General features: G+C 40.2%; 2 protein-coding genes and 1 non-coding gene across 6 annotated transcripts; all 3 read right to left on the bottom strand.

Annotated features, from left to right (window-relative positions):
* Positions 1-31: 31 nt before the first annotated feature.
* Positions 32-5,783, bottom strand: arhgef3l (Rho guanine nucleotide exchange factor (GEF) 3, like). 3 transcript variants are annotated; one of them, XM_028028263.1, is made up of 13 exons: positions 5,481-5,783; positions 5,123-5,168; positions 4,980-5,027; positions 4,418-4,471; positions 4,198-4,305; positions 3,944-4,102; positions 3,524-3,586; positions 3,344-3,440; positions 2,989-3,065; positions 2,614-2,871; positions 1,590-1,760; positions 1,290-1,485; positions 32-560 (listed from the first exon to the last, which is right to left on the bottom strand). In XM_028028263.1, the coding sequence occupies exons 1-13, from the start codon at positions 5,516-5,518 to the stop codon at positions 313-315; spliced, it is 1,563 nt and encodes a 520-aa protein (XP_027884064.1). In that variant the 5' UTR covers positions 5,519-5,783; the 3' UTR covers positions 32-312. The 3 variants fall into 3 exon arrangements, with proteins under 3 accessions (XP_027884064.1, XP_027883978.1, XP_027884146.1); XM_028028177.1 differs by having other exon boundaries at positions 4,980-5,030; positions 5,481-5,780; XM_028028345.1 differs by lacking the exons at positions 4,980-5,027; positions 5,123-5,168; positions 5,481-5,783 and adding an exon at positions 4,861-4,973.
* A 398-nt stretch (positions 5,784-6,181) lies between these two features.
* On the bottom strand, positions 6,182-23,203 carry uba1 (ubiquitin-like modifier activating enzyme 1). Of its 2 annotated transcripts, none has more exons than XM_028026575.1 (26): positions 22,988-23,203; positions 19,874-19,990; positions 19,738-19,796; positions 19,485-19,653; positions 17,628-17,762; positions 17,437-17,543; positions 17,252-17,342; positions 17,038-17,170; positions 16,861-16,958; positions 16,513-16,659; positions 15,923-16,099; positions 15,650-15,757; positions 15,481-15,561; positions 14,908-15,060; positions 14,502-14,667; positions 14,191-14,387; positions 12,277-12,341; positions 11,982-12,177; positions 10,580-10,654; positions 10,274-10,463; positions 10,038-10,123; positions 8,829-8,921; positions 8,410-8,601; positions 8,016-8,117; positions 7,835-7,935; positions 6,182-7,234 (listed from the first exon to the last, which is right to left on the bottom strand). In XM_028026575.1, the coding sequence occupies exons 2-26, from the start codon at positions 19,988-19,990 to the stop codon at positions 7,099-7,101; spliced, it is 3,174 nt and encodes a 1,057-aa protein (XP_027882376.1). In that variant the 5' UTR covers positions 22,988-23,203; the 3' UTR covers positions 6,182-7,098. The 2 variants fall into 2 exon arrangements, with proteins under 2 accessions (XP_027882376.1, XP_027882291.1); XM_028026490.1 differs by lacking the exon at positions 22,988-23,203 and adding an exon at positions 21,390-21,628.
* On the bottom strand, positions 8,214-8,324 carry LOC114149541 (small nucleolar RNA U6-53/MBII-28). The gene has a single exon (XR_003596532.1). It is a non-coding gene; the product is annotated as a small nucleolar RNA U6-53/MBII-28 (small nucleolar RNA).
* Positions 23,204-23,235: the final 32 nt, after the last annotated feature.

The following is a 23,235-nucleotide window of genomic DNA, read 5'->3' as shown; positions in this document are numbered from 1 at the left end:
TGTCAATGTGTCCACCCATGAACACCTCAGCGAGCTTTTTTTACTGTCAGTTTTTATTAAAATACAGCAGGTTAAACATTTTGTTGCCATTTTACATTCACATTAAGTAACAGTAACACTGTTCACAGTCAGCACACTTTATGACAATCACAAAAATAAGGAAAAAAATAAAGAGAAACTTTTTTTTTGTTTGTTGCAATTCTCCGAGTCTTTAATTAAAACTGTTCATAAAATAGTCCATCTGGTTTCTTTCACTCTCCAGAAACGCCCTTTCTGCCCGCCAGAAGGGCAACCGGGTGAACGATCCACGAGTCAGCGACAGGTGTGGTCTGCCATGTCCGTGTCCGAGCTGAGGCTGAGATCCGCTATGTGACACAGCGCGGGGTCAGGGGAGAGTGAGAGCGGCGACTGGCTGGTGTGAGCGGTCCTGTCCCTTGACTGGACGATGGCCTGGCGCAGGCAGGTGATCCACTGCTGCTTGCTGAACGAGTCGTTGGCCTGCAAGCAGTAAGGGTTGACTTTGGAGCGCCCTCTGCTGCTCACACGGAAACAGTTCTTCACTAGAAGGTGACGGAAAGAGGAAGGAAGGAAATTGAGTGAAAACAGTTGTAGGTTTCAGTTCAACTAACAGAGAGCTAGAACTACAGCCTTGGATTCTTCTTTTTTTTTTTTTAAATAAAAATACAGGCACATGAATATTGCATGATTTTAATGACACATTTTTGGTAATTATTGAGTTGGTAAGTTCAATTAAATTGAAATAAATAAGTGTCACCTCCTCTTACTCCTTTTCATACAGAAGAGTAGTGGTAAAAAAAATATTTCGATCTCGGTTATGTATGCACATGTTTTCTCTGTCCTACTGATTGCTTGTCTTATTGTTTTTGAAAACCTGTTTGAAATAAAAAAAAAAAAAGAATTTAATTAGAAACTGAAAATCTGTGTTAAATTCTGATTATTTGATGCATATTTTTTTATGTTTTAATTATTTCAGAAACATGAAATGCCAACAGCTTGGTAACCTTTATGGTATTTAATTACCATTTTTATGAAAATGGAATTTTAAACAAAGAAGTTTAGATTTAAGGAGAAAAGATAACAAATGCATATTTATGCTCAGAACTAAAGTGACTTATTCAGAATAGTTTGGCCTCATATGCCAGTTTGTTCTAGATTCTGAGATTCCACGATTTTTTTATTTGTTTCATTTGATTACTGCCAATGATCACAACTAAAAAAAAAAAAATTCTGTAATTTTATTTCTAATCCAATATAAAAAAGCAAATTACCTTTGTCGTTTCCTCCGGTGAATGCTCCTCTGAAGGTTCCTCCCCCTCCAGCCTCACTGTCTGGGATCTCCTCTAAATTGATCAACATGTTGGGCAGAGGCTGCCGGTACACATTAAACATTTGTCCTCTAATGTCTCTGTCATCCCCTGGTCTGGTCAGCACCAACGCCAGTTCAAACAGGAATACATGCAGCTTCTGTTGCACGGAAGACAGAAGAAATTAAGTGTTTGTAAATAGATATTACAATTTAGAAATAAAGGCACCTTCGTGTGAGCTAGTATCGGGGACGCTGCACACACCTGCCCCTTGTTTGTCTTGAGCTCTCCGTGGCAGTAGAGGAAGCGGGACTGGTGGATCTCAGGTATTCTCTGGCTCTCTTCGAGGTAGACCAGCCCCCGCCGGTAGAACTGACACTCAGCCTCCCCGGTCTTTTCGTTCACCTCGGCCACGATGCTCTGAATCATCTCCAGCTGTGGTCAACAAAGCATTGCACAGAGTAAATGTTTTTGCTGGGGCCATTTGTGTCATCAGCAAAGTTTCTCGTCAGGTACATTTTAAAACAAAACGTAAGAAAAAGCCTAAAGATATCATTTGGATAAATAACAGTGTTGTTCATATCCCAATTTTCAGTCTTTTTTTTTAATTTCACTTACCAATAGACTCACTAAGAATTTACTTTCAAACCTCAAATGAGGCCACACAGCGTTATTCTTAACAATATAAGCTGCTCATTTAATTATCTATATAAAAATATATTTCAACCAGTAAGTTTATCTACATTTTAAATACTGCTGACAACCAAAACACCTACATCTCTTCCTGACATACATAACGGAACTGAAAATGGTTAGAAAAGAAAAGATAAGATAACTTCCTCTGCATTATTCTTTTTTTGTTTGTTTATTCTTGATGGAACTACAATTCATTTATATGCTCTCTCAATAACAAATAAATCATTAATACATAAATCCATATAATTCTTAATTGGACTACTTTAGAAAAAAAACAGTAATAGAGCCCGATGAGATCAAGTTTTAGACATTTTTTCCACCCAAATGTGTTTTTTTTCCTCATTTTTTTCTAAATTCAAATGCTGTAACTGCTTTAAGATAGAAAAAAAAGTAAAACCTCATACAGGTTGAAAAAACCCCCTCAAAAAGCAAAGTAGGAGCTTGTTTTGGTGTAAGACATTAAACAACTAGTGAGAGTATCGTAGCGTTTTGCTAAGAACGAAGGACGTACAGACAGATCTCAACCCAGCATTCCAGATTTTCTAAGTCCACTCAGTTCAGCACTCTAAGGCCACAGGTCATAGCAACTCACAGCATCAGGCAGCGTGTCCTCATCTGGGTGGTCTGGAGGCGTGCACTTCTGTATCTCCTTCAACAGCAGCGGGTATTTGACCAGGCGGCTTCTAGGAAGGTCCAGAAAGTTCCACAAGTCCAATTTCCTACTGAACGAAGACTCCTGACACAGGCGCAGGAATTGATCGACTCTTTTCTCCTGCTTCTTCTGGTCCAGCAGAGCTTTGGCTCCCACCTGGTTGCAGCAGTATGTGACGTAGGCTTCCAGGCAGGGGAACTGCAAGGGGAATGAGACGAAGTGTGAAGCAAGAAAATGAATGTGCACAGAATCCGGCTGTTGTGCCCCCTTCGTCTTTCTTCTCCTGCAGCAGTCGGTTGCCATGAAAACACTCACCCAGTTCAGCAGAGTCGGCCCCACTTCGCCCACCGTCTTCTCTGAGCCCCTCAGTCGCTCAAGACGAGCCAAAAGATCTGGTACGAAACAGACAAAAGGACACAACTTTAAAAAAAGAAAAGAAAACACATCCTGAAGGCCAAAATGGAAAATGTTATCTGCCATGATAAAGAAATCAATACATTCATCAGTATTACACGGAAATAATAGGCTAAAAGAAGCACATTTGATGCCTCTTATTTACTTGGAACCAGAGACTTTTACTGCGTGTAGATGATCAGGAAATGATGCATTCTGAAATATTATTAGTCACTGAGATTAAGCTACAAGTAGGCTTAGAGTTCATATCATTTACCCTCATGCAGTGGAATCAGAGAGTCTAAAGTCCCGAAGATTTGTCCGAGTTCACTTTCTGTCAATATATCCAACTTCAACATGGGCTCGTAGTACACCTAAAAACATAAAAATGCATGGAAACTAAGAAAAAGCGAGCAAGTATATATTTTCCTGCACTGTGTTCCGTGCCAACAAGTACCTTCTTGACCAAACTGAGGTCTTCTATGAGTTGCCTCTCTCCCTGGGTCAGCTCATAGATCACCTGCAGAGGACAAAACGTTGCACACAGCAACTTTAGACATGTCAGTGGAAATAAAGACAATTTCCGCACATTGCTGCATGGAATGTAAACTAAGCGGAAACCCTGCATGAGCTCTCACAGCTGATTGTTTAATAACGGAAGTAGAGCCGCTTAGTGCCAGCTCACATCCTCTTTCCTAATACCCCTGTAGGGCAGCTTCAGAGAAACAGTGCAAGCTAGTCATCCCACCCACACTGCAACCGCAGCCTCACAGCTCGTCCACAGAAACCCCGCCTCCCCGAGTAGAAAAAAAAAAAACATGTTAATGATGACAAAAAAAAAAAGAACAGTCCTGTAATAAAATCATAAAATCCGCACCTCTTGGCGTTTGATCTCCTTTGCAGTCAGGTCATGGCTCTCCACAGTGTCACTCCAACACTGGCTGTTGCGCCTACGTGGAAACGACGAGGCTTTGGAGCGAGGACGCAGGGGTCCCGGGGGCAAAGGTCGGGCATCGGTGCGAAAGCTGATGGAGCGCTGCGAAAAGGGAAAACATTAGGTATATGAATACAAAAATCCCATTTAGCTCATGACAAGGTACAAAAATATACACGGGGACGTGTGTGTGTTACCGAAATAGACTGCCCGATGCGTTTAAGAGCAGCAGTCTTCATTGGTGTTATGACACCTGTCAGGCTGTTGGACTTTGCCACAGGTTTGACCTTTTTGTTACTGGGCTCCTGAAACAGATCAATGCTAGAAGTTAAAGAGCCTTGGACAAAATACACACACATTTCAAAAACTTATAGGGTTAGTCAAGAAACAGTTCAAAAAAAAAAACTTCAAGCAAACCTCTGAATCCTTGTGATCAGACATCATTTCCCCTTCTTCCTCTTCCTCCTCATCCTGATGGACAGATAAAAAAATATAGCGGTGAAGGCGACATGAAAGAGAGAAAGACGTTAAAGAGTGCTGAGATGTTGCATGGTGCACATCTCTCACTTCCTGTGCAAGGTTTTCAAAGAGGAAGAAAGTTGAAACTGTGCCTCAATAGTGAAGCACAACATGTCTGCCTTTTTTTTCTTTTTACCCCACTAACCACAGCCGCTGCAAATTCACTGTGGCAATAATTGAATTAAAGTTGAAATGAAAACAAAATGCAAATACATGACATTCATTAAATGAAAGCAAGCACACCAGCAACTTTCTGAAATCTCAGTAGACTCAATAAATGGTCTTACGGGAAAGAAAAACAAGAAACTACCCTTTAAAGCAGCGTCTCACATAATGTTCACCTCTTTTGTCAGTTCTGCACTCAGCATTGTGGTCACAAAGGTAAGGTTGACAGGCTTCCGCCAGTTGCTGAGAAAAGCCAGAGATATGACAGTGCGCAGCATTTCAGATTATTACTCACCTCTGTGATTCTGATGACTCTTTCAGGAATCAGGTCTTGTTTTCGCTTCTTCTAAAGGCAGACATTTTGCAGAAAATTTATGCACTGCATTTCAGACTTTGGGTGATAAATACATGCTTTATTGAGGGGATAGGGCTGCTTACCCCAGCATGGTCACAGAGGACAGAGTGAGTGTCTCCTGACACCGACCTAAAAAGAGGAAAAATAAAATCTTATTCACAAATCAGATGGATTTTAATGCAATTTAAACACAGTGCTTATTGCTTTACAGAATTTCAGCTGCAGGTTATGCACCACTGCATCATGACATGGAGGGATTTCAGTTGTCGGTGTGGTGAACGGAAACATCAAGCATAACTGTAGTCGTTGTTCAAAAAAAGAAAGATAACTTTTTCTTTTAAATCCCCCAACAAATTTGATGATCAGTCTCATCACTAACACATTTAAAACAAAAAACAACCAAAGCAAAGTCAGAATAGTGCATTTCTAAAACTACAGTACCAGGAAGTCCTCATTTCACCAGTCTCCTCCACTTCCATCTTCTTCTTTCTCAGTGCATCTTCACAGAAACGAAGGGCTCCGCTCTCAAAGTGAGAAATAATCCGGCTGTGAAGGTTTCCTCCGTTCGGCCAGCCACCGAGCAGTTTGCGTCGAGCTGGTTTAAAGTTCGGCGTACTCCTTCCTCCTCACCTTCTTCCTCATGTCGCAGCAGACCACATCCTTTACAGTTACGCATAATCACGTATCCGCTCTTCTCAGGGAGGAGCGTTCAGAACTTCACGTTAAACTTCTCGGTGCAACCTGAACGTTGGACTGTTTTAGATTTTATTTAAAAGCTGCTTTGCGGTAGACTAAAATACTTCTTTAGAAACTGAGCCAAAATGGGAAGTGAGATTAAATTTTTTTTCTACTCCAAATTGACTAGTTTATTTACATATAGGAAAAAAATAACAGGAAGGGTTTTTTTTTTTTTTTTTACATTTGATAAAATACAATCTGTTTTGGGATTTTCCTCTGAATTTAGAGGTCGGTGATAAGCTGATGGAGGCAGTTTTCACAGAAATGCTGCTCTGTAATGAAACCAGATCACCCCAAACTAGGTCAGACAGGAAAACGCATGAATCTGAATCTGTGCTTCGAAATCCTCAAACACCAACAAGCACAAGCTTGTCACACAAAAATAAAAACCACTCACTCCAATACATGTTTTACATGTTTATTCACTATCACACTAAGTGCTCCCATATCAAGATACATCTCAATGCCTTGCTCTTATTTCGGTTTTTATTATTTGGAGTTAACAAAATAGAAACAAGTGTTATGAACTACCAGATGTGTGCCAAATCTTTTTTTTTTTTTCTTTCTTGTATCTCCCTCCTCCAAAATAAAATACAACAAAAACACAAGAAATAATGAGAAATAAGGGAAAAAAAAAAAAAAATATTATGTCATGTGCAAGAGCCCCTCGGAGAGTGCTGTGGTGAGGGAGGTAGGGGTGCTTCAGACTGGGAAGAGCATTCTGCCAGTGTGATACCATTGGGTTTCCAGTCAGAAAATATCTACATGGTCGTTCTTTGTTTTCTCGGGTAGCTTGGTTATAATTAATGAAATGGAAATCATAAAAAAAGGATACTTTGAAATTTAACTTGTGATGTGTACAAGGTAAGACGAGACGAGGGTTTTGATGACTAAAGAGAGCAAGTAGAGAGAAGGTAGCTGGGTTGGATTAAAATGGCCCTCAGTTACTGTGAGGATGATCGTTTACGCAGGGACTCACGTTGGGCTTATTGATCTGTAGAGGTACTACAAACTGAGGAGCATCAGGATGTCCAGTATACATGCTCCCTTCCTTCAATTACACCCGCCATAGAGCGCCAACTGGATCCCTAACCCACACTGGTCTCCTTTAGTCAACTTACTGGGGCTATGTACAGTCAGGCACAGGTTTACGCAAAAACCCCAGGCCCACAAAAAAGAAAACGAAGAGAAAACAGAAAAAAAACCCTGATTGATCCAGTAGCGCGGACTTGGATCAAGCTACCCACTTCAGAATAGTCCCCTTTTTGCTCCCCTCCCCCCCGCATCTCCCACCCTCCGGTGGGTGGGCTTGGTGTGGAGCTCAGCGGATGGTGTATCTGACATAGGGCACTTCCACGTCTTCATCAGACAGGTCGTTACAGCACAGCTCAAACACCAGGGCCTTCACGTGTTTGCCCAGCTTCTTTTTGGACACCTTAGTCACAATCTCAGTCATTCTGCAAAACACAAAGGAGAAATGAAACTGAGCCAATAAATTAAAAAGAAAACCACTATTAAATATCAGTGCATTACTATGTGTACAGCACTCTGAACAACCATTATTATGGTGTATTATTTTGTTACTGTGCTGCTGCAACAAGTGAATTTCTACTCTATTCTAAGCCTCAGGTTGGTATTATCCTTATGATTGTGCATACCACAACATTTTAGTATTAGATATCCTAGACCAGCGGTCCCCAACCTTTTTAGTCGCGCGGACCGGTCAGCCCTTCGCAATTGTGCTGCAGAACGGGGGGGGGATGTTTTGTGCTTTGTTACTCATTCTGCTGCAAGTTGGCTCAATTTTGACTCGCAAGACGTAACCGGTAAAATCCGGTTTAGGATTTTCAAAATAAAAGCTCCAGAAGTAGTTCCATTATTTCTTGCGCAGCCCGGTACCAATTGGTCCGCGGCCCGGCCCGGTGGTTGGGGACCACTGTCCTAGACCAATTGTCATATATAGCGTTCCGAAGCAGAACAACCCTTAGAATAAGATAATCACTGTGGTAAGTATTTGTTCTTGTTATTGTATTTGTACACTTAAATTATATACTCACGGTAGGTCCAGTCTTTCTTTAAGTTTGGCAGCAGGCATGAAAAATGAATACAGCATGGACACTCCCTGAGATAGCATGGTGATCTCCAACTTATGCTCATTCTGACAGACAAAAAGGGGAAAAATAAATCGGGAATTAATTGTAGGCAAAAAAACAAACAGAGAAAAGGAGCTGAACCTACTTTAAAGTAGTCAAGGAATTGTCGGAGTGTCATTTCTTCCCCGTTGGACTGCAGCCCTTTGACCTCGAAGCGATCCCAGAGAGTCCAGTCAATCTCATAGTACTGCAAATGAACCAGCAAGAGTAAAAGTTATCTACAGCATACATCTCTACCTGGAATGTGTGAACAAGTTTGTCCAGATAAAAAAAAAAAAACATTTCTCCTCAGCACACACTGATACCATCAGCGTGAGAAGGTAAGTTGAACTCACTTACATCCAAGCAGACTGCCTAATGTATCAGTATTAGCATGGCTGGATCATCATTGGAGCTTCACAATGCGATGGCAGGTAATCACTAGGCTTACAATGCATTTTGTGCGTGTTAAGACTCAGACAGAAGACACACGTGCTTACCTTGTGTTTGGGAGCAGCGATGGGCTCAGAGAAGGCAAAGAAAGGTAGGGCTAAGTTCATGAAGCCATTTTTGAACGAATCCAGTTTTTTATGCCCTTGGATAATCTTGAAGAGCTCCAAGCACACTAAGCCAACCACTGCAGCTGTAGTCGTGGCGATAGCAGGAATGATCTTGCCAGCAATCAGCTTGCTCTAGATTAGACAGAAACAAATGCACACATAAAAAAAAGAGCGAGAGAACAAGAGATAAGTCTTATACAATTACACAGAAACCCAGGAATGTTTAACTAACCCACAAAAGAAAACAGTTGACAAAAGTGTGAAACACTGATCCATCATCAACACAAGCAAGTACGTTTTAATCTAAGAGATGAGGAGGTAATCAAAACAATAATAATCCAAGGACCAATGTTTCCCACCTTGTGCCTGTCAGCAGGTGGAATGTCGTAGTTCTCTGCTCTCAGATTGGAGGCTGCCACGATGAAATCCATGTGAAAGTTTGCATCGTCATCCTGTGGACAGACAGTCAAAAACAAATCTGGTTACCGAAGGTAAATGGTACCGATTTGTTAACTTGTCACAATAAATGATTAGTCCCATGATAACTTAAAATGACAGTGATAATTTCCATCTTATTTTTTGAAGGGCGATTTTGTTTACACAGACTTCATAATCATTTATGGTTTCTGTTGTGTGTGTGTTTTTTTAACTTCCTTTTTATTTATAGTTTATGTTATTGTGTTTTGGATATTTAAAATGTCCACCAATTCCAGTGAAGCGAAACACAATTTGCATTCAAATTGAGTTTGAGAGGCAAACTTGCATTATTGAACTATTATCAATATACAACTTAAATGGTCACAAAATATTACAGTTTATCGGAATAATTTATGGGACAATTTATCCTCCAGTAAAGTTTGTCGTTGTGACAGGCCTAGTGGTTCATATTCATTAAAACTTGTTGTGCTCTGCAATACTAACAATGAGAGATATTTTTCCACTTTACATCCTTTCAGTTAATACAGTGGTTCCCAAAGTATGGGGCGCGCCAGCGGTATGGATGAATGAAAAACACAAAACAACAACAGTTACACAAAAGCGTTTCACTGTAACGATGGTTTGTAGTGTGTTTTGCTGCAACCTGAAGTGTGAAATAAAATTCAGTGGAGTTTGAAAACAAAATATGTGTATAGGTTTATGTCTGGTTGAACTATGTGTGTGCACAGTTGATTTGGGGAGGGGGAGTTATTCTAATCCATAGGGGGGCCCAGAAAATCTTTGGGAACCACTGAGTTAATGGAACCAAGATAAAAACTGGGACACTTTCTGTAGTATTCCAAAAAGCTTAAAAGAGAAAACAAATTAACTCATCTTATTTATAAATATTTCCATAGACTAAAACTATAATCTCAGAAATTATAATATGGACAACTTGTGCACTCAATCTGTCACAGCTGCCAATAAACCATTCTTAATTTCCATATTTAAAAAGAGCATTTTCCTTTTGTCCCATAGCTCCTCCTATTAAACTAGCCTGTGACATATAAGATATTAAACATGAAATTGTTAAGTTGCAGATTTCGTCACAGGCAGTTTATTCGGACAGAACAGATCCCAGGATGAAGTACCTTTTCAAAGTCGATGGGGCTGAGTTTGAACTGGAACGACTCCGGCGTAGGCAGCTGAGACTTCAGTTCTTCCAGTTTGGAGTCATCTGTGTCAAGAGATTTCACTCAGAACTCCAAAAGCATTCAGAGATGCATGACAATGTCTTTAAATTATTGTTTAAAAAAACCCCAACATTTTATTTGAAACTACATTAGCTTTAAATAAGTCGGTCTTTATTTAAATTTGCACATCTTACCAACAGAGGAATTGCTATTTTGCAGCTCCTGATCAGAGACGTGGATTTTAACCCCGGAGCGAGGGGTAAAAGTTGGCACTTTGACGTCCTGCAAGATCTTGACCACACCTGCTCGGTCAGTGCTGCCTTGCAGGCCATACGTCTGGGCGAACAGGTTTGCACCTGCCAATACATAATCCACGTGGAGGTCCTTTAAAAAACAAACAAAAAAAAAAAAAAAAGAAAGGAAAAAATTAGTACCTTCTTTGCAAAGAAAAAATTTAATCTTATAATCTAAGAAGTAGAGGTCCTGAAAATCCTCCTTACGTTGCTAGTGCTGAAATCTAAGGGGTGAGGACATCTCTTTGGACCAGACCAGAAGGGGGCGCCTGAGCTGGTGAGCTGAAACACATGAGGAACAGAATGAATACTAACAGAACACTCATTTACAGGTACATCTCTATGAATTGTTGTATTCTGGAAAAGTTAAATATTTGTGTCACTTATTTCAGAAAGTTAAACTTTATTAAACAGATTCAAGTATTTATTGCAAGTTTGATGGCTCTGGCTTATGGATAAGAAAAACCTGAAATTCTGTCTCAGAAAATAATGGGAACACTGTGAAAAAGTCAAAACACTGGAAACTCATGGAGTCGCACCCTAATCAGCAAATTAACTCAAAACACCTGCAAAGGTTTTCTGAGCCTCTAAAGCAGGGGTCACCACAGTCGGTCCTCGAGGGCCGGCATCCTGCATGTTTTAGTTCTCTCCCTTGTGGCACCAACAACCTTCTCAGCATGTCAATGTTCTTCTTAGGCCTCTAACGAGCCATCATTTGATCCAGGTGCATTAAACCAGGAAGAGAACTAAAACATGCAGGAGGCCGGCCCTCCAGGACCGACTTTGGGGACCCCTGCTCTAAAGGGTCTCAGTCTGTCACAAGGCTACACAATCACTGGGAAGACTGCTTTCAACAGAATCGGAGAGGAGGGTTCTTCATTACTGAAGAATCTGGAGGCTCACCCAGAGAGGTACACAAATATAATCACAAAATGGAAGGAAAAAAGTGTAGTAGAAGAAACGACTAAAGCAATAACCTTTAGAAGATTGACCTGGCATGTCAAGAGACACTAGAAACAAAAATGAAGATGACATGAAAGCCACTATCAAAACAATCTGGGCTTCTTGGTACAATTCAACAGAACCACAGACTGATCGCCTCTGTCACGCTGCACTGATGCAGTAAATCATGCAAACAGAAGACCGACCAAATAATGAGCATGTAGAAATGAGAACACAAAATCTATTTTGTAAATGTTTTTATTATCCATACGCCATAGTTAGCAAAATGAAGGCTTGAAGTATTTCACACGAACTAATGAATCATTTGTGATTTGTTTCACTTTGTAACAAGAGTAAAAATATAGTAAATGTGCCACATCGTCCACATTTTTGAAGATGTATTAATACAAAAAAATGACATTCTGACAACAGAAAAACTCCACTGACCTGAAACTTCCTAAAGTGTCATTCTGTCATGATTTTCTAGAGATAAAATATGTCGGAAACTAATCCGAAGTTAATTAAAACCGAGTACCAGAGTATAATCAGTAAATGAGTATAAATATGCGACCTGTTGTGTTACAGTAGTTGACTGATGTGTAACTTCCACCATGTTGTGCAAGCAACAGAGTTTTTTTTTATCCAGTGTAGACAAACTTATTTTTACCTGATCTGGGGGGAAGTTGTGCAATAGCTGACGGATGTTGTTGCTGTACTGGCACTGCCAGTGATTGCGAGCCCAGGCGACGCAGTCAGCCCAGCTGTGCGGGCAGTCTGTAACAACACTCTTGTACACGGCGTCCAGCACCTCCACAGGCTGAGCTCCTGGAAGCTTCAGAGTTCGCTCCATGAACTTAGTATCTCTGCGAGATTGGAGAGATCAAAAAAACATGTCAAAAATTGGTTACAGTTTGATTGTTTAGCGTCGACATTTGCTGATAGTGGAAGTGTGTGCAACTCACGTGAGGTACTGCATGGCATTTTCTGGTGCCTGTTTGAAGAGCCCCTCAAACTCGTCTCGGGCCCACTAACAGGGAGATCAGAAATAAACTGAGTTCAATAAAACAAGTGCGCAGTTTTTAGAAATGCGTGGAAGTAAAGCAGCATGTACTTTTGAATAACACCATGACCACTGATGGTAAACACCAACTACCTCACAGTCATTGCAGCCGTTAGAGGGTGAGAAAGTTCAGGCAGCAAGTGAACATTTGCCTCAAGGCTGACATGCTGGAAGGACAGGTTTAAGACCCAAATTATATGGTCTGATCCAACATAAGAACAATTTTAGTTTAAAATGCTGAAACAGTTGAAGTTGGTTCAAAGCAAAACGTCCAATATACACAGTAATAGTTTTGAAATAAAATATATTTTAATGAGTACATAGCTAAAAGTAGGTTCTGAGGGTACTTTGGTAAATACTCCAGATTTTGCATTTGATTCTAAAGCAACCAATACAATTTAAGACTTTTTTGACATATTAGTTCCCCAAAAATCTTGATTTCTAATAAATAAATTAAATGTTCTAAATTAAAGCAAATATTAAGACACATTTGTGTTCTGCTGTACATTACTAAATAAAAAAAAAAAACTATTACCAGGACTACTTATTTGTAGTTTTCCAAATAAGTAGTAGTAGGACAGCAACTGGTAACCAGGGTTACCTTTCTTCCCAAAAAGTTAATAAATGACCCATCTCCTAATATCATAGCACATCTGAAGGAAAGGCTGTCATGCGTGTTGCTTATTTTATATGTGAACACTGCGGCAGAAAATTTAGCGATACTACAATTAGTTATACTGTAGCGACAAAATGGTTTAACTACTATGAGGGCAACCAGAAAACTGAAAACAATATGGAGATGTAGAATTATAAGAGAAAAAGAAAAACACCCAAGACTCACCAGGCAAACTTTTGACCAAGGAGATTTATGTTTTTGGTTTGCCATGACACTGGAACTGGGTAAAAACACAAACCTGGAAAAGACTCTGCCCTTGTGCCTTCAGTTTACCTAAACCGCTAATTATGCCAGGTCAAATGACAGGGGTGAGTCAGAGTACCAAGAACGTATGTGACTAATCGCTGGATACAGAGCATTGGTTGTGTAAATGCTACAGTGAATTTCCGTACTGTGGCAAAGTTAGCCAGGAAACATCTGTGTAATCCTTGGAGCAGTGAGCTAAACTGACAAAGCCTTCAGTACATAGGGGAACGCCAATCTGAATTCAACCAGAGGCAAAGGGTGAGCTAGTTTCCCACCGTAAGAGGTTTGTGACATCTTGGCAGACTGAACTCGACAAAAAGCAAAATAGTAATGGTGACATAAGGTCACAGGTGAAAACATTTGGCATAAAATTGAAAGTGGACTGTGTTTTGCTCTGAGAAACAAAAGCAATCTAAACTTTTCAGTGTGTGAAGTTTCAGTGTGTTCAATTTAAAATTTAAGAGTTGTAAATTAAATTCAACATAAACACATTTACACTCCATTCACTCGGGAACTTGGGTAGTTAAAAGGTAACTTTATCTCTGGCATGTGAACCAAAAATCATATTTCTTTCACGTTACAAAAATGGACAAATATAAGATGACAAAAAGGTGAATGGATGCAAGACCTGGACATATTTAAGGCCTAAAATTAAAGCAAACTAAGACTTCTTATTAATAAACACCTGCAGAAGCCCTCTAATCAACCAGTTCAAAAACAATCTGAAGGAAATCTTAACATTAAGCCACGTTGATGCACAGCAGCAATCTCGCAGCAAAACAAAAGCAATACTATTATATCCATTGAAACTGGCAAATATTCTGAAATACAGCAACAGACTTTTCATCCCGTTGTGTTTCTGTCCAACCTGAACGTATTAGTAGGTGTACATACCTGCAGTGTGTGTTCAATTGCATTTGGAAAGTTCTTCAGGGTACAGATGGGGATGGACTTCTCAGGCGGGTCTTGGCTGGAGCTGTACGACTCTGTGAGAAAGGGGATCACGACCTGGATGTTGCCTTTTGTGCCCAAAGTACCCGACTCCAGCAGGGGTTTCCGATAGTAAACACACCGCCGATCCATGTACATACCTAAGCATTGGGAAAACAAGACAACTTGCTGGGCAGAAATCTCTAAGGCTCAATTAGATGTTCTCACCAGGATGTGCAAACTCGCCACCCAACATTTAAATGTCACCAACTTACGTGCATCGACATTGTCCAGTGCATTAGCAACCCCATTTAGACTTTCGAAGAAGTCGTCATCGTAGACCCTCTCTGTCTCTGGACCAACTCTGTTCTGGTGAGCTGTGATCTTGAAGGAGGGGTTCATCTGCTTCACTGCAGCAGCAGCTGTGTCACTCTTCATTTTCTGTAATGGTGAGTTTTGAGTAAGTGGAGGAGGCCATGATTTTCTCAGAGTGTCTAATAATCAATCAATGCTTTTAAACAAAAATACAAGATTGGTATAAAGCAGCGGAAACACCTGCACAGTACTTATAACTCCTCTTTATCATACAGAACTTTACTCAAGCACTATTCAGAAGTATATCCAAAACAAATGTACAACATGTGTTTGTTTCTTCCAATAATCAAAGCGGATGAGACTGACCGTGACATCAGAGGGTCTGAAGAGGAACTGTCTGTTGAGGTTGGATTTCTCTATGGTGTCCATGTCAGTCACGATAACCTCGCCCTCCTCACTGGCCAAACCAATCATGGCAAAATTTTTCAACAATTCGCAGCCGATGGCTCCAGCTCCAACCTGGAAGGAATTCATGTTGTACATAGAATGAAGCTTAAGGACTGGATCTGGTTTTAAAATGGACACTTCCCACATACAAGCCCCGTCTGACAAAGTAACAGTCAAGCCAGAAATTGTTGACAATGTTTGGTACCAATATTTTTAGAGACTGCGACAGTAATGTGAACAATTTTACTTTGTAAAAACAATCAAAAAATGTTAAATTGTTGCCAATTAAATGCTGGTTTGGAACAGCACAGAAAAATATTTTTAGATTCGTCATTTTTTTAACACCATCAGTTATTTCTAATCATTCTATACAATCCTTTTAAACATACATAAAATAAAATGTGAACAAATTTAAATCCTAAAAACATAAACTCTTAAAAACATGGTGATTTGGAAAGGAGAAGTTAGGAGTTCTGTCACTCATTTACTCACCAGGAAGTAGCGCTGGTCGGCAAGGATTTTCTGCAGTTTACTGCCAAACACTGCAATCTGCCCGTCATACCGACAATTCCTCTGGGAGACGCACAAAAGAATATTATTTATTCATATGTGTTTTCTTTACAAAGATGACGTTCGTGTTTGATCTGCTCTGGAAACCTACAGGGCTGCACTCTTCCTCTGTGAGCATAACCTCTTCTCCTTCAGAAAGGCACTCCAGCGCATCAAAGTATAGCCACTGCATTACAGGCATAAATTTCCCTGTGGATGCCTGATGAGAGAAAATAAATAAATAAATCCAAACGTTTATATTAGCTCAAAACGGTTAACTGTTAATCTTAAAAATAAAACCAAAACCAAACCAAAACAAAAATAAATAAAAACCATCAAACATTGCAGACAAATGGCTTCAGTTTACATGACACATTCCACTGACCTTCATCACTTCCTGTGCAGCCACTCCACCAATGAAGGCATTAACAGGGGAAAGATCACCAGCAGCAAGATAAGACATCTTTTTGATAAGAGCCTCATCAAGCTGCTCCGCTTTGGCAGACCCTGTCTGGGCAGAGTTCAGCTCTTTGGCCAGAGTCAACAGCTCATCACCATCAGCCTGGTGAAAACACAAAACTTGGCACTTTCAATAAATTGCCTAAAACGTGTTCTGCTTTGCTATGCCATTTTATGTGTAAATCTGCCCTATCTAAATATTTAGATTCACACTGTCTACATTTGGGATCAGATTAGCCTATGTGTCACTGAAACTAATCTGACTGAATTGTACTGGAAAAACCTGCATTTTGTGCATCTGAAATTCAAAATAAATTAGGTATGTTTTTCTTTTCTTATTGCCTTTACATGGCATCCATTATGTCTTTGAATGACATTAATACATACAAATTTTAGACTTAGCAATTAAGATTCAAGCCTTCAGACTAAGAATAAGGGCAAGTATGAACATAACGTTGAAGTAGAAAACACTAACAAACAGGTCCAACAAGAAATGGTGCGCTGAATGATACACACCTGGCTCCAAGGTGTAGGGAGGCGACTGTGCTTCTGCTTGAAAGCATGGATGGCCTGAAAGCCTAAGTGTAGTTGTCCGGGACGATCGAATTTGGCAAAATCTGTCCATATGAACTCTGGTTCCGCCATGGAGGACGAGATGGATTTCTGTAAGAGAAGGACGTGAATATTAGTGATACAAACTTAATTTATTATGATTTTCCCAGTGGGGGGGGGATAGTAACTGTAGAAATCTGTTTTAAGTAGTTCTGTTGATCACTTGGCATAATAAAACAAGACAACCATAGGACCTAAAATATTTTTACATAGTTTCCATTAAGTCATTATTTAAGGGGAAGAATAACTTACAAAACTGATCTTCTTAGGCATCTTAACCTGAGAGACAATTCCTCCTCTGACATAATCTGAAAAGCTGGTTGTGTCGCAGATACTGAAAGTGTACGGGCCTAGGAGAAAAGCAAAATCCAGTCAACTTTGGAAAAGTCAAACAGAACATCACGATAAATGAACATTAAAAACTCTCACCAAGAACTTTAATCTCCACGGGCTGACAGCCATTTAGATCGGTCATGCCCTGAATCTCAGTGAAGGTCACATAATCTCCACTTTCAAAGCCATGGCGAGCCTCGTCAAGACAAGTTACCACACCTGGACTGTCCTGAAGTGGAGAAAACCCCCCAATACATTTCAGTATATTTTAAACATTGAGAACATACCTCAGTGTTACAAGTAAACTAACCTTGGTGATCATGGAAATCATTGCACTCAGTGGCTGCTCTCCGTTGGTGTCATACACTATCATCTCCTCTCCAAAGTCACAGAAAAGTTGGCTACAAAATTAAAACCAAGTGTTCATACGTTGAAAGATTAAAAAGGTCAAGTTGTTCACTTGGGAGTGACCCCTAAAATGTATGTCAATCTTACCCAAACAGACCACGCGTGTCTGCAACAACCAGCTTGATTCCTTTGTTGTGGCACAAGTCCCCCAAATGCTTCTGCTCATCTAGGCTGGCGTTAGTAAGCACCACCACCTGGATTCAAACACGACTTGCTACAAACTTTTCTCTTGGTGCAAAACAGGTGACAAAAAGGCTGGGTTCTAAGGCTGCTCATACCTGGAACTTGGTAAGGTAGTCCTCGGTGAGCACTCCAGTATACGCCGTCACAGGAACATAGCTGTTGAGTTCAGCCAAACGAGGCTGACTCACCTCTGCTCTGTTCTTTCCCAGGTCCTCTTCACGAAGGTAAAACTAACCATAACAACAAAATATTAGATAAAAACAACTCGGAGACAGCTGGTGAACCTAAAGCAGTTTACAACTTTTAAACTCTTGGACACATTTTCCCCAATCAATAGAAGATTACAACTCAAAAATGCTCAACAAAGCACATATTAAGAGTAAGTTCAGCAAGAGTAGATATGGTTCCTGTATGCAAAATGTTTACAAAATTAAACATTTGTAACTGTAGAGACAGATATTAATGTTATTGATGATCCCACTAATATATAAAGCATCTCCTGTCTAATCCATCATCATAAAGTTCACATTGCTCTCACATTTTGGCCATAATTCTGAAAATTATGGAAAACCACCGTCAAATTAGCTGAACATAGCTTTGCCCAAAACACTTCCAACTAAAAATAAAATGTCCTGTAAAATACTGAGTCTCCACAGACAGAGAAACAGAATCCTCCTTTTGGGAGAGTTCCTGTAAACCCAAGTCCAACATGACAAAAGAAAGATAAACTACATTGACAAATTGATAAATCTGAGTGGTTGGTTTATAAATCAAAGCAGTAACAAAATTCAACCAAAAGAGATTAATGTACATATCAGGTAGCAGAGGAAAGATAGCATGCACTGGATCTAGGTTGATTATGGTGACAAAAATCCCTAGAACCATACTACAGAAATAAAAATATGTTTAATTGCTGCAGTCTAATTTTTTCACCCATCAATTGGGTTAAGACGTTTGAAAGCATAATTTGTCTCAACTGAAACTGTACTAATATTTTTGTACAACCCATTAAAAATGAACAGTCTGGCAAGAAAATATTTAAGAGTGAGGAAGAATGCAGCGACGTATAAACAAAACTTTCTGCAGGAAATGCCTGGTAAAACCAGCTGTAGCTTCAGTTGTCTGATAAACAGACATCATTTCATAAACTTGTCAGTTTCATTTTAGAAATGTGTTATTTTGTCAAATTGTGACAACAGGATATCTTCTGCAAACTATAAAGTTTGTTTTAAAAGCACATCCGATTCTAAGTTCACACAGGAAACAGTTTAAGTTGGAGGTGAACTGAAATGTTCTAAACAAAAAAATACAGTGAAATTAAAAGCTTTAAGAAAATTAAAAAAAATATATGCACATTCATTTTCAAGTTAAATGGTTTCTGATTAAAATAAAAGGTTATGAGTTTATTATTGTAAACTCATAACCTTAAGGAAGGAAGTATGAGAAGGGGGACTGCTTTTAAATTTACTTCAATGTAGAAAAGAATGTTTTTTAAATTCATGTCCTAATCAAATATTAACATATAAACCATTCAAATATATAGAACCTAAATACAAGCAAGTTCACGTCATTGACACAAGAAACACATCTCATATTGCTGAATGCATGTCTACAGCCTGTTCAATTAGCCAGCTAACAGTTGCTGGATCAATACAATTAGAGGCTTTGCCTGTACACTGGTTATAACCGGGACAGAGACCATAATAAATCTGCGTCAGCAAATGGGTTGCTAAAGTGGAGGCTGTTATAGTTGGAAGGCAACCTCTTCCAAGGTTGCCTTGGAAGAGGCAACAAAACAGCTGACTCAAAAACACACAAACTGTCCTCCAGAGCTTGGACATTAAATAAATCTGAATAAAATGCAAATATACCAATTTAAAAAGTAACTAGTGATTTCATACATTAGTGAAATTAAACAAAAGTACAAAAATATCTGTGTATTCTCCAAATACCTGGGAAGAGAGATCTCGCCATTCTGCAACTCCTTGGTCATGCACAGTGACACTTCGAACTCCTCCCAAGATGACATTCTTTGCAATCTCTACTCCAAGTCCTCTCATTCCAGAAATGAGGACATTGGAGTTCTGCATGCGCTTCATCGCTTCATGGCCCAGCACATATCTGGAGGAGGAGTCCGACGACATTTAGTAAATCAGAACAAAATCAGACCAAAAAAAAAAATGCATGTATAGCAGGATGACTTACAGTTGTCTGGAGTACAGGCCTTCATCAATCTCAGCATCATTGCCATTCTTAGCCATGCCCTGGGAAGAGACAGCAGCGAGCAAATTCAGTATATCTGAAAATGAGTAGATTGAAAGATTTATTTATTTGCACTTACGTTTGCAGGTGTATGGGACAGATCAGTTCTGACAGAGTTAGAGGAGGAGCAGTGGGATCCCGTCTTCGTCTCTGTTCCTGACAAGCGACGCTTCTTGGACAGCGGCGAGCTGGACATCTGTGTCAAAGTGCAAATACTATTCATTCCCAAAAATCTCTTACAGTAAGGGCAGCTGAAATTGTAACTTATAACATTAACATCTGATAAGATGTAACAACTTTTTTTTCATTTTTAAAGTGAATAAAACTTCATTTGAAACCTTAACATTAAACCTGTTATACTCAAGTTGCAATGCTGCTATCAAAACACAATAAAAGCAAAGCTATATATATATATATATATATATATGAATATATATATATACACACACACAATATTCATAATGATGGTTTCTTTGTTGTGTGTCTAAGTTGAGGAAAGAGGAAATTTAGCCTCAAGAGCAGCTGGGCTGGCTGCAGGCCAAGCAACAATCTGATGGAAAAAACGAACTGAGCCAGAGAAGACACATGAATAGCAGCATTATGTGTTCTTTCATGCAGGGAAAGAACACCGATTTGTTTATGTGCCTCTATTGTTCATTATGTGGCTTTTTTAAGGACTGCTAGCATCACCACAACAAAAACAGCTGAATCATTAAAAGTTCACTGCAGTAAAAAAAAAAAAAAGAGCAATCCACACTGATTCACCAGTAATGTGCTGCACCAACTGCCTTCAGATGACAGATCTCACATCTATAACCTTTAAAAACATAGTAAAGCTGTTTTGATAAATGAAATAATCAAGAAACAAATCTGTCACATGGGACATAAAAAGGGCCGCAATGTCTAACACAGTGACCTCACACTCAACATTATCAGCCACTATTTCCGCATTAAATGCTGCCGACTTACCTTCGCCCCCCGAGTCAGACTAAACGCCTTGGTTACTTCTATCAAACTTTGGAATAATCAGGCGGCCAAAAATCACCAAACAGTACGAAAATATTTATTTTGTAACCTAAAAGTGAAAGCTACTGGCATGATACAGCAGAACCACCCGGCTAATACAGTAGTTTCAGACCCTCATACAAGAAAAGAGCTTAGCTACTAGCGATCGATTCAAAGCTCCAAAAAATATATAATCGAGTGTGAGTCGACACTACCAAAAGACGAGTGATTAGGTAAGTTCAGAGTCACTAATCGGTTAAGTGGTTTGGCAGGTGGACAACGACGTAACATTAATAACTTAGAAGCAAGAAAACACCAGCCTCCCTGCCCATCCATTAGCCGCTCGGCCTAGGCCTGCACTATCCACAGTGCGGAACACAACTTTGCCAGCTAGCAGCTGCGGCTACGATACTAACCTGCTCACAAAAGCAACGAACGGGTTTATTTGACAGCCAACTATCAAAGTTAATTCTCTGTTGAGGGGTAATGCAAATAGACATTCTCTTTACAGCGCTCAATTAAAGAGAGAAACCACACAAACGGAAAAACAAGCCACTAGACTCGTGCTTCATTGATTTATCTGCTCTTACCAATATTTCTTCCCGTTCCCTTCCCTACGCGAACCCGCTCCTCTCCCGCAATGTGTAGATGTCAGCGATAACGATGAATGCAAAGTCGACGGTCGGTACCAAAAACAGAAAGGGTGGTATGGGAAATGGATGGTCGGCGCTATACTGTCGAGTCACTATGTCGTTGAGCCGAAAGTCTCTTCCTATGCAATTGCGTTGCTGGCTTTGCGACTGCAGACGGGAACAAAACCAAAATGGCAGATGGGGAGAAAGGGGCGGAGGAGCTGTGACTGAAAGGGTAGCTGTTAGCGCACGGCTCCGTCAGGCTCTCATCCGATTGGCTGCTGATGCAGTTTAGCCCGCCCTTGTTATTAGAGGATGCATGCCATGTATAACAGTATACAATGAACTGCTAAACGTCAAGCCATGTAAGAAATACGAAAACATGCCACTATGTCAAACAGACGGACATGCAAAAAAAACCATATATTTTAAGATATTTCTAAAATAATGCAGCTGATCAATGCTGATGAACATCTAGCAACACCTTTTGTTTCAGTTGCTCTCTAATGAGAGGTCAATTTATTGTAAAACTGGATGCGCTCAATGCTTTCACTGGACGTGACCTAATCAACTGTAAAAGGAAAATATTAGCATACAAATAAAACGAAATTCGTGTTATTATTATTACATCTTTTGCTGCATCAATGCTAGAAAAGGCAATGCATCCTTCTTAGTCCGACTTAAGCCATTATTACCAAGTCTGACGATGCTCAGTGCAGCAATGAATGAAACAGGTACATAAGGTACGCTACTTGCATGCAAAGTGATGCTGATCGGCTGGACACCTAAGATGAGGTTAGTGGGTGAGCATTCCTTGGAGATGAGTATTGGGGGAGGGGGTGCCCAAGCAAATGACAAAGGCCCATGAAAAAGACTGGGCCGCGTATTCTAGGGTACACGTGTCGGAGGGGATCCCTTAGTTTTCATGCTCCCATTTCGAAATGATCAACACTGTCCCCGTCGTTCTTTTGCACTCGAAACAATAAGGTCAGAACAACAGCCTGCCCAACATGACACGCTGAACTGACCACTATCACGTTACTGTGGTAACACCGAGAACCGAGCATCTTAACATTATCCCGAAAGAGCACATATGGCTAAAAATAATTATCTTCATGAGGTTTCATACTCCTCGAGGCAAGTTTCTCTGACTTTGGCTCCCGAAATAGCCTGCATCTAATGTTTGCAGCAACTATAGCTCTCCAGCTACTATTTGACACATTATGATCCTAGACAATTGTGCTGTCCACAAAAAACGTGCAAATGCTAGTTTAACGTCATCTGTTCCTTGACACTGCCTTATTAGCATCGGGTGGCAGAGTAAGTAGACGAAAAGGTTCAATTAGCTAACGGTAAGTAACGTTAACAACTATCAGTAACGCAGATCAAAAGACTGCGTAGTTGTTAGCTTGTGTGAAGCTAGCACTTCGGCTATCTAGCCACCCAACGACTTTTTCCCTTCTTGTGCCGCTATGTTAGCTGCCCAGCTAACGTTAGCCAAGTAGCTGGGGCTAACGTTACCGAGGCGAGAGATTACACAAGTGTGCAGAACTTACCACATCCGATATTACTCGGCCTGATTTGGAATATTAAAAAAATGCGGCTTCTATTTGAGCGAGAAACCAAACAAACAATGTGACAAGTCAACACAGCCGCTGACGGCCAACTGAAAAGTGTGTCAGGCTGGCGGGCTCTGTGTGAGTTTTTTCCACTGGACGTCTCCCTGGCCGGCTGTTCCCGAGCCGTTTCCCCTCACTCTATTTCAGTTGAAAGCAAAGCAAAGCAGCAACATGTGCACGTTACA

The sequence above is a fragment of the Xiphophorus couchianus genome, chromosome 1, assembly GCF_001444195.1.
Source record: "Xiphophorus couchianus chromosome 1, X_couchianus-1.0, whole genome shotgun sequence".
In the NCBI taxonomy this organism is placed as follows: Eukaryota; Metazoa; Chordata; class Actinopteri; order Cyprinodontiformes; family Poeciliidae; genus Xiphophorus; species Xiphophorus couchianus.
This window is presented reverse-complemented; position numbering and strand designations above follow the sequence as displayed.

Coding starts and splice junctions, on each gene's coding strand:
- arhgef3l (XM_028028177.1), bottom strand. CDS start 5,518: ATGGAAGTGGAGGAGACTGGTGAAATGAGGACTTCCTG. Junction 5,031..5,122: donor TCCTCTGTGACCATGCTGGG/GTAAGCAGCCCT, acceptor GTCTGCCTTTAG/AAGAAGCGAAAACAAGACCT. Junction 4,306..4,417: donor CTGATCACAAGGATTCAGAG/GTTTGCTTGAAG, acceptor GATCTGTTTCAG/GAGCCCAGTAACAAAAAGGT.
- uba1 (XM_028026575.1), bottom strand. CDS start 19,990: ATGTCCAGCTCGCCGCTGTCCAAGAAGCGTCGCTTGTCAGGAACAGAG. Junction 12,178..12,276: donor AATGCCATGCAGTACCTCAC/GTGAGTTGCACA, acceptor CCAATCTCGCAG/AGATACTAAGTTCATGGAGC. Junction 8,922..10,037: donor GCCCCATCGACTTTGAAAAG/GTACTTCATCCT, acceptor GTCTGTCCACAG/GATGACGATGCAAACTTTCA.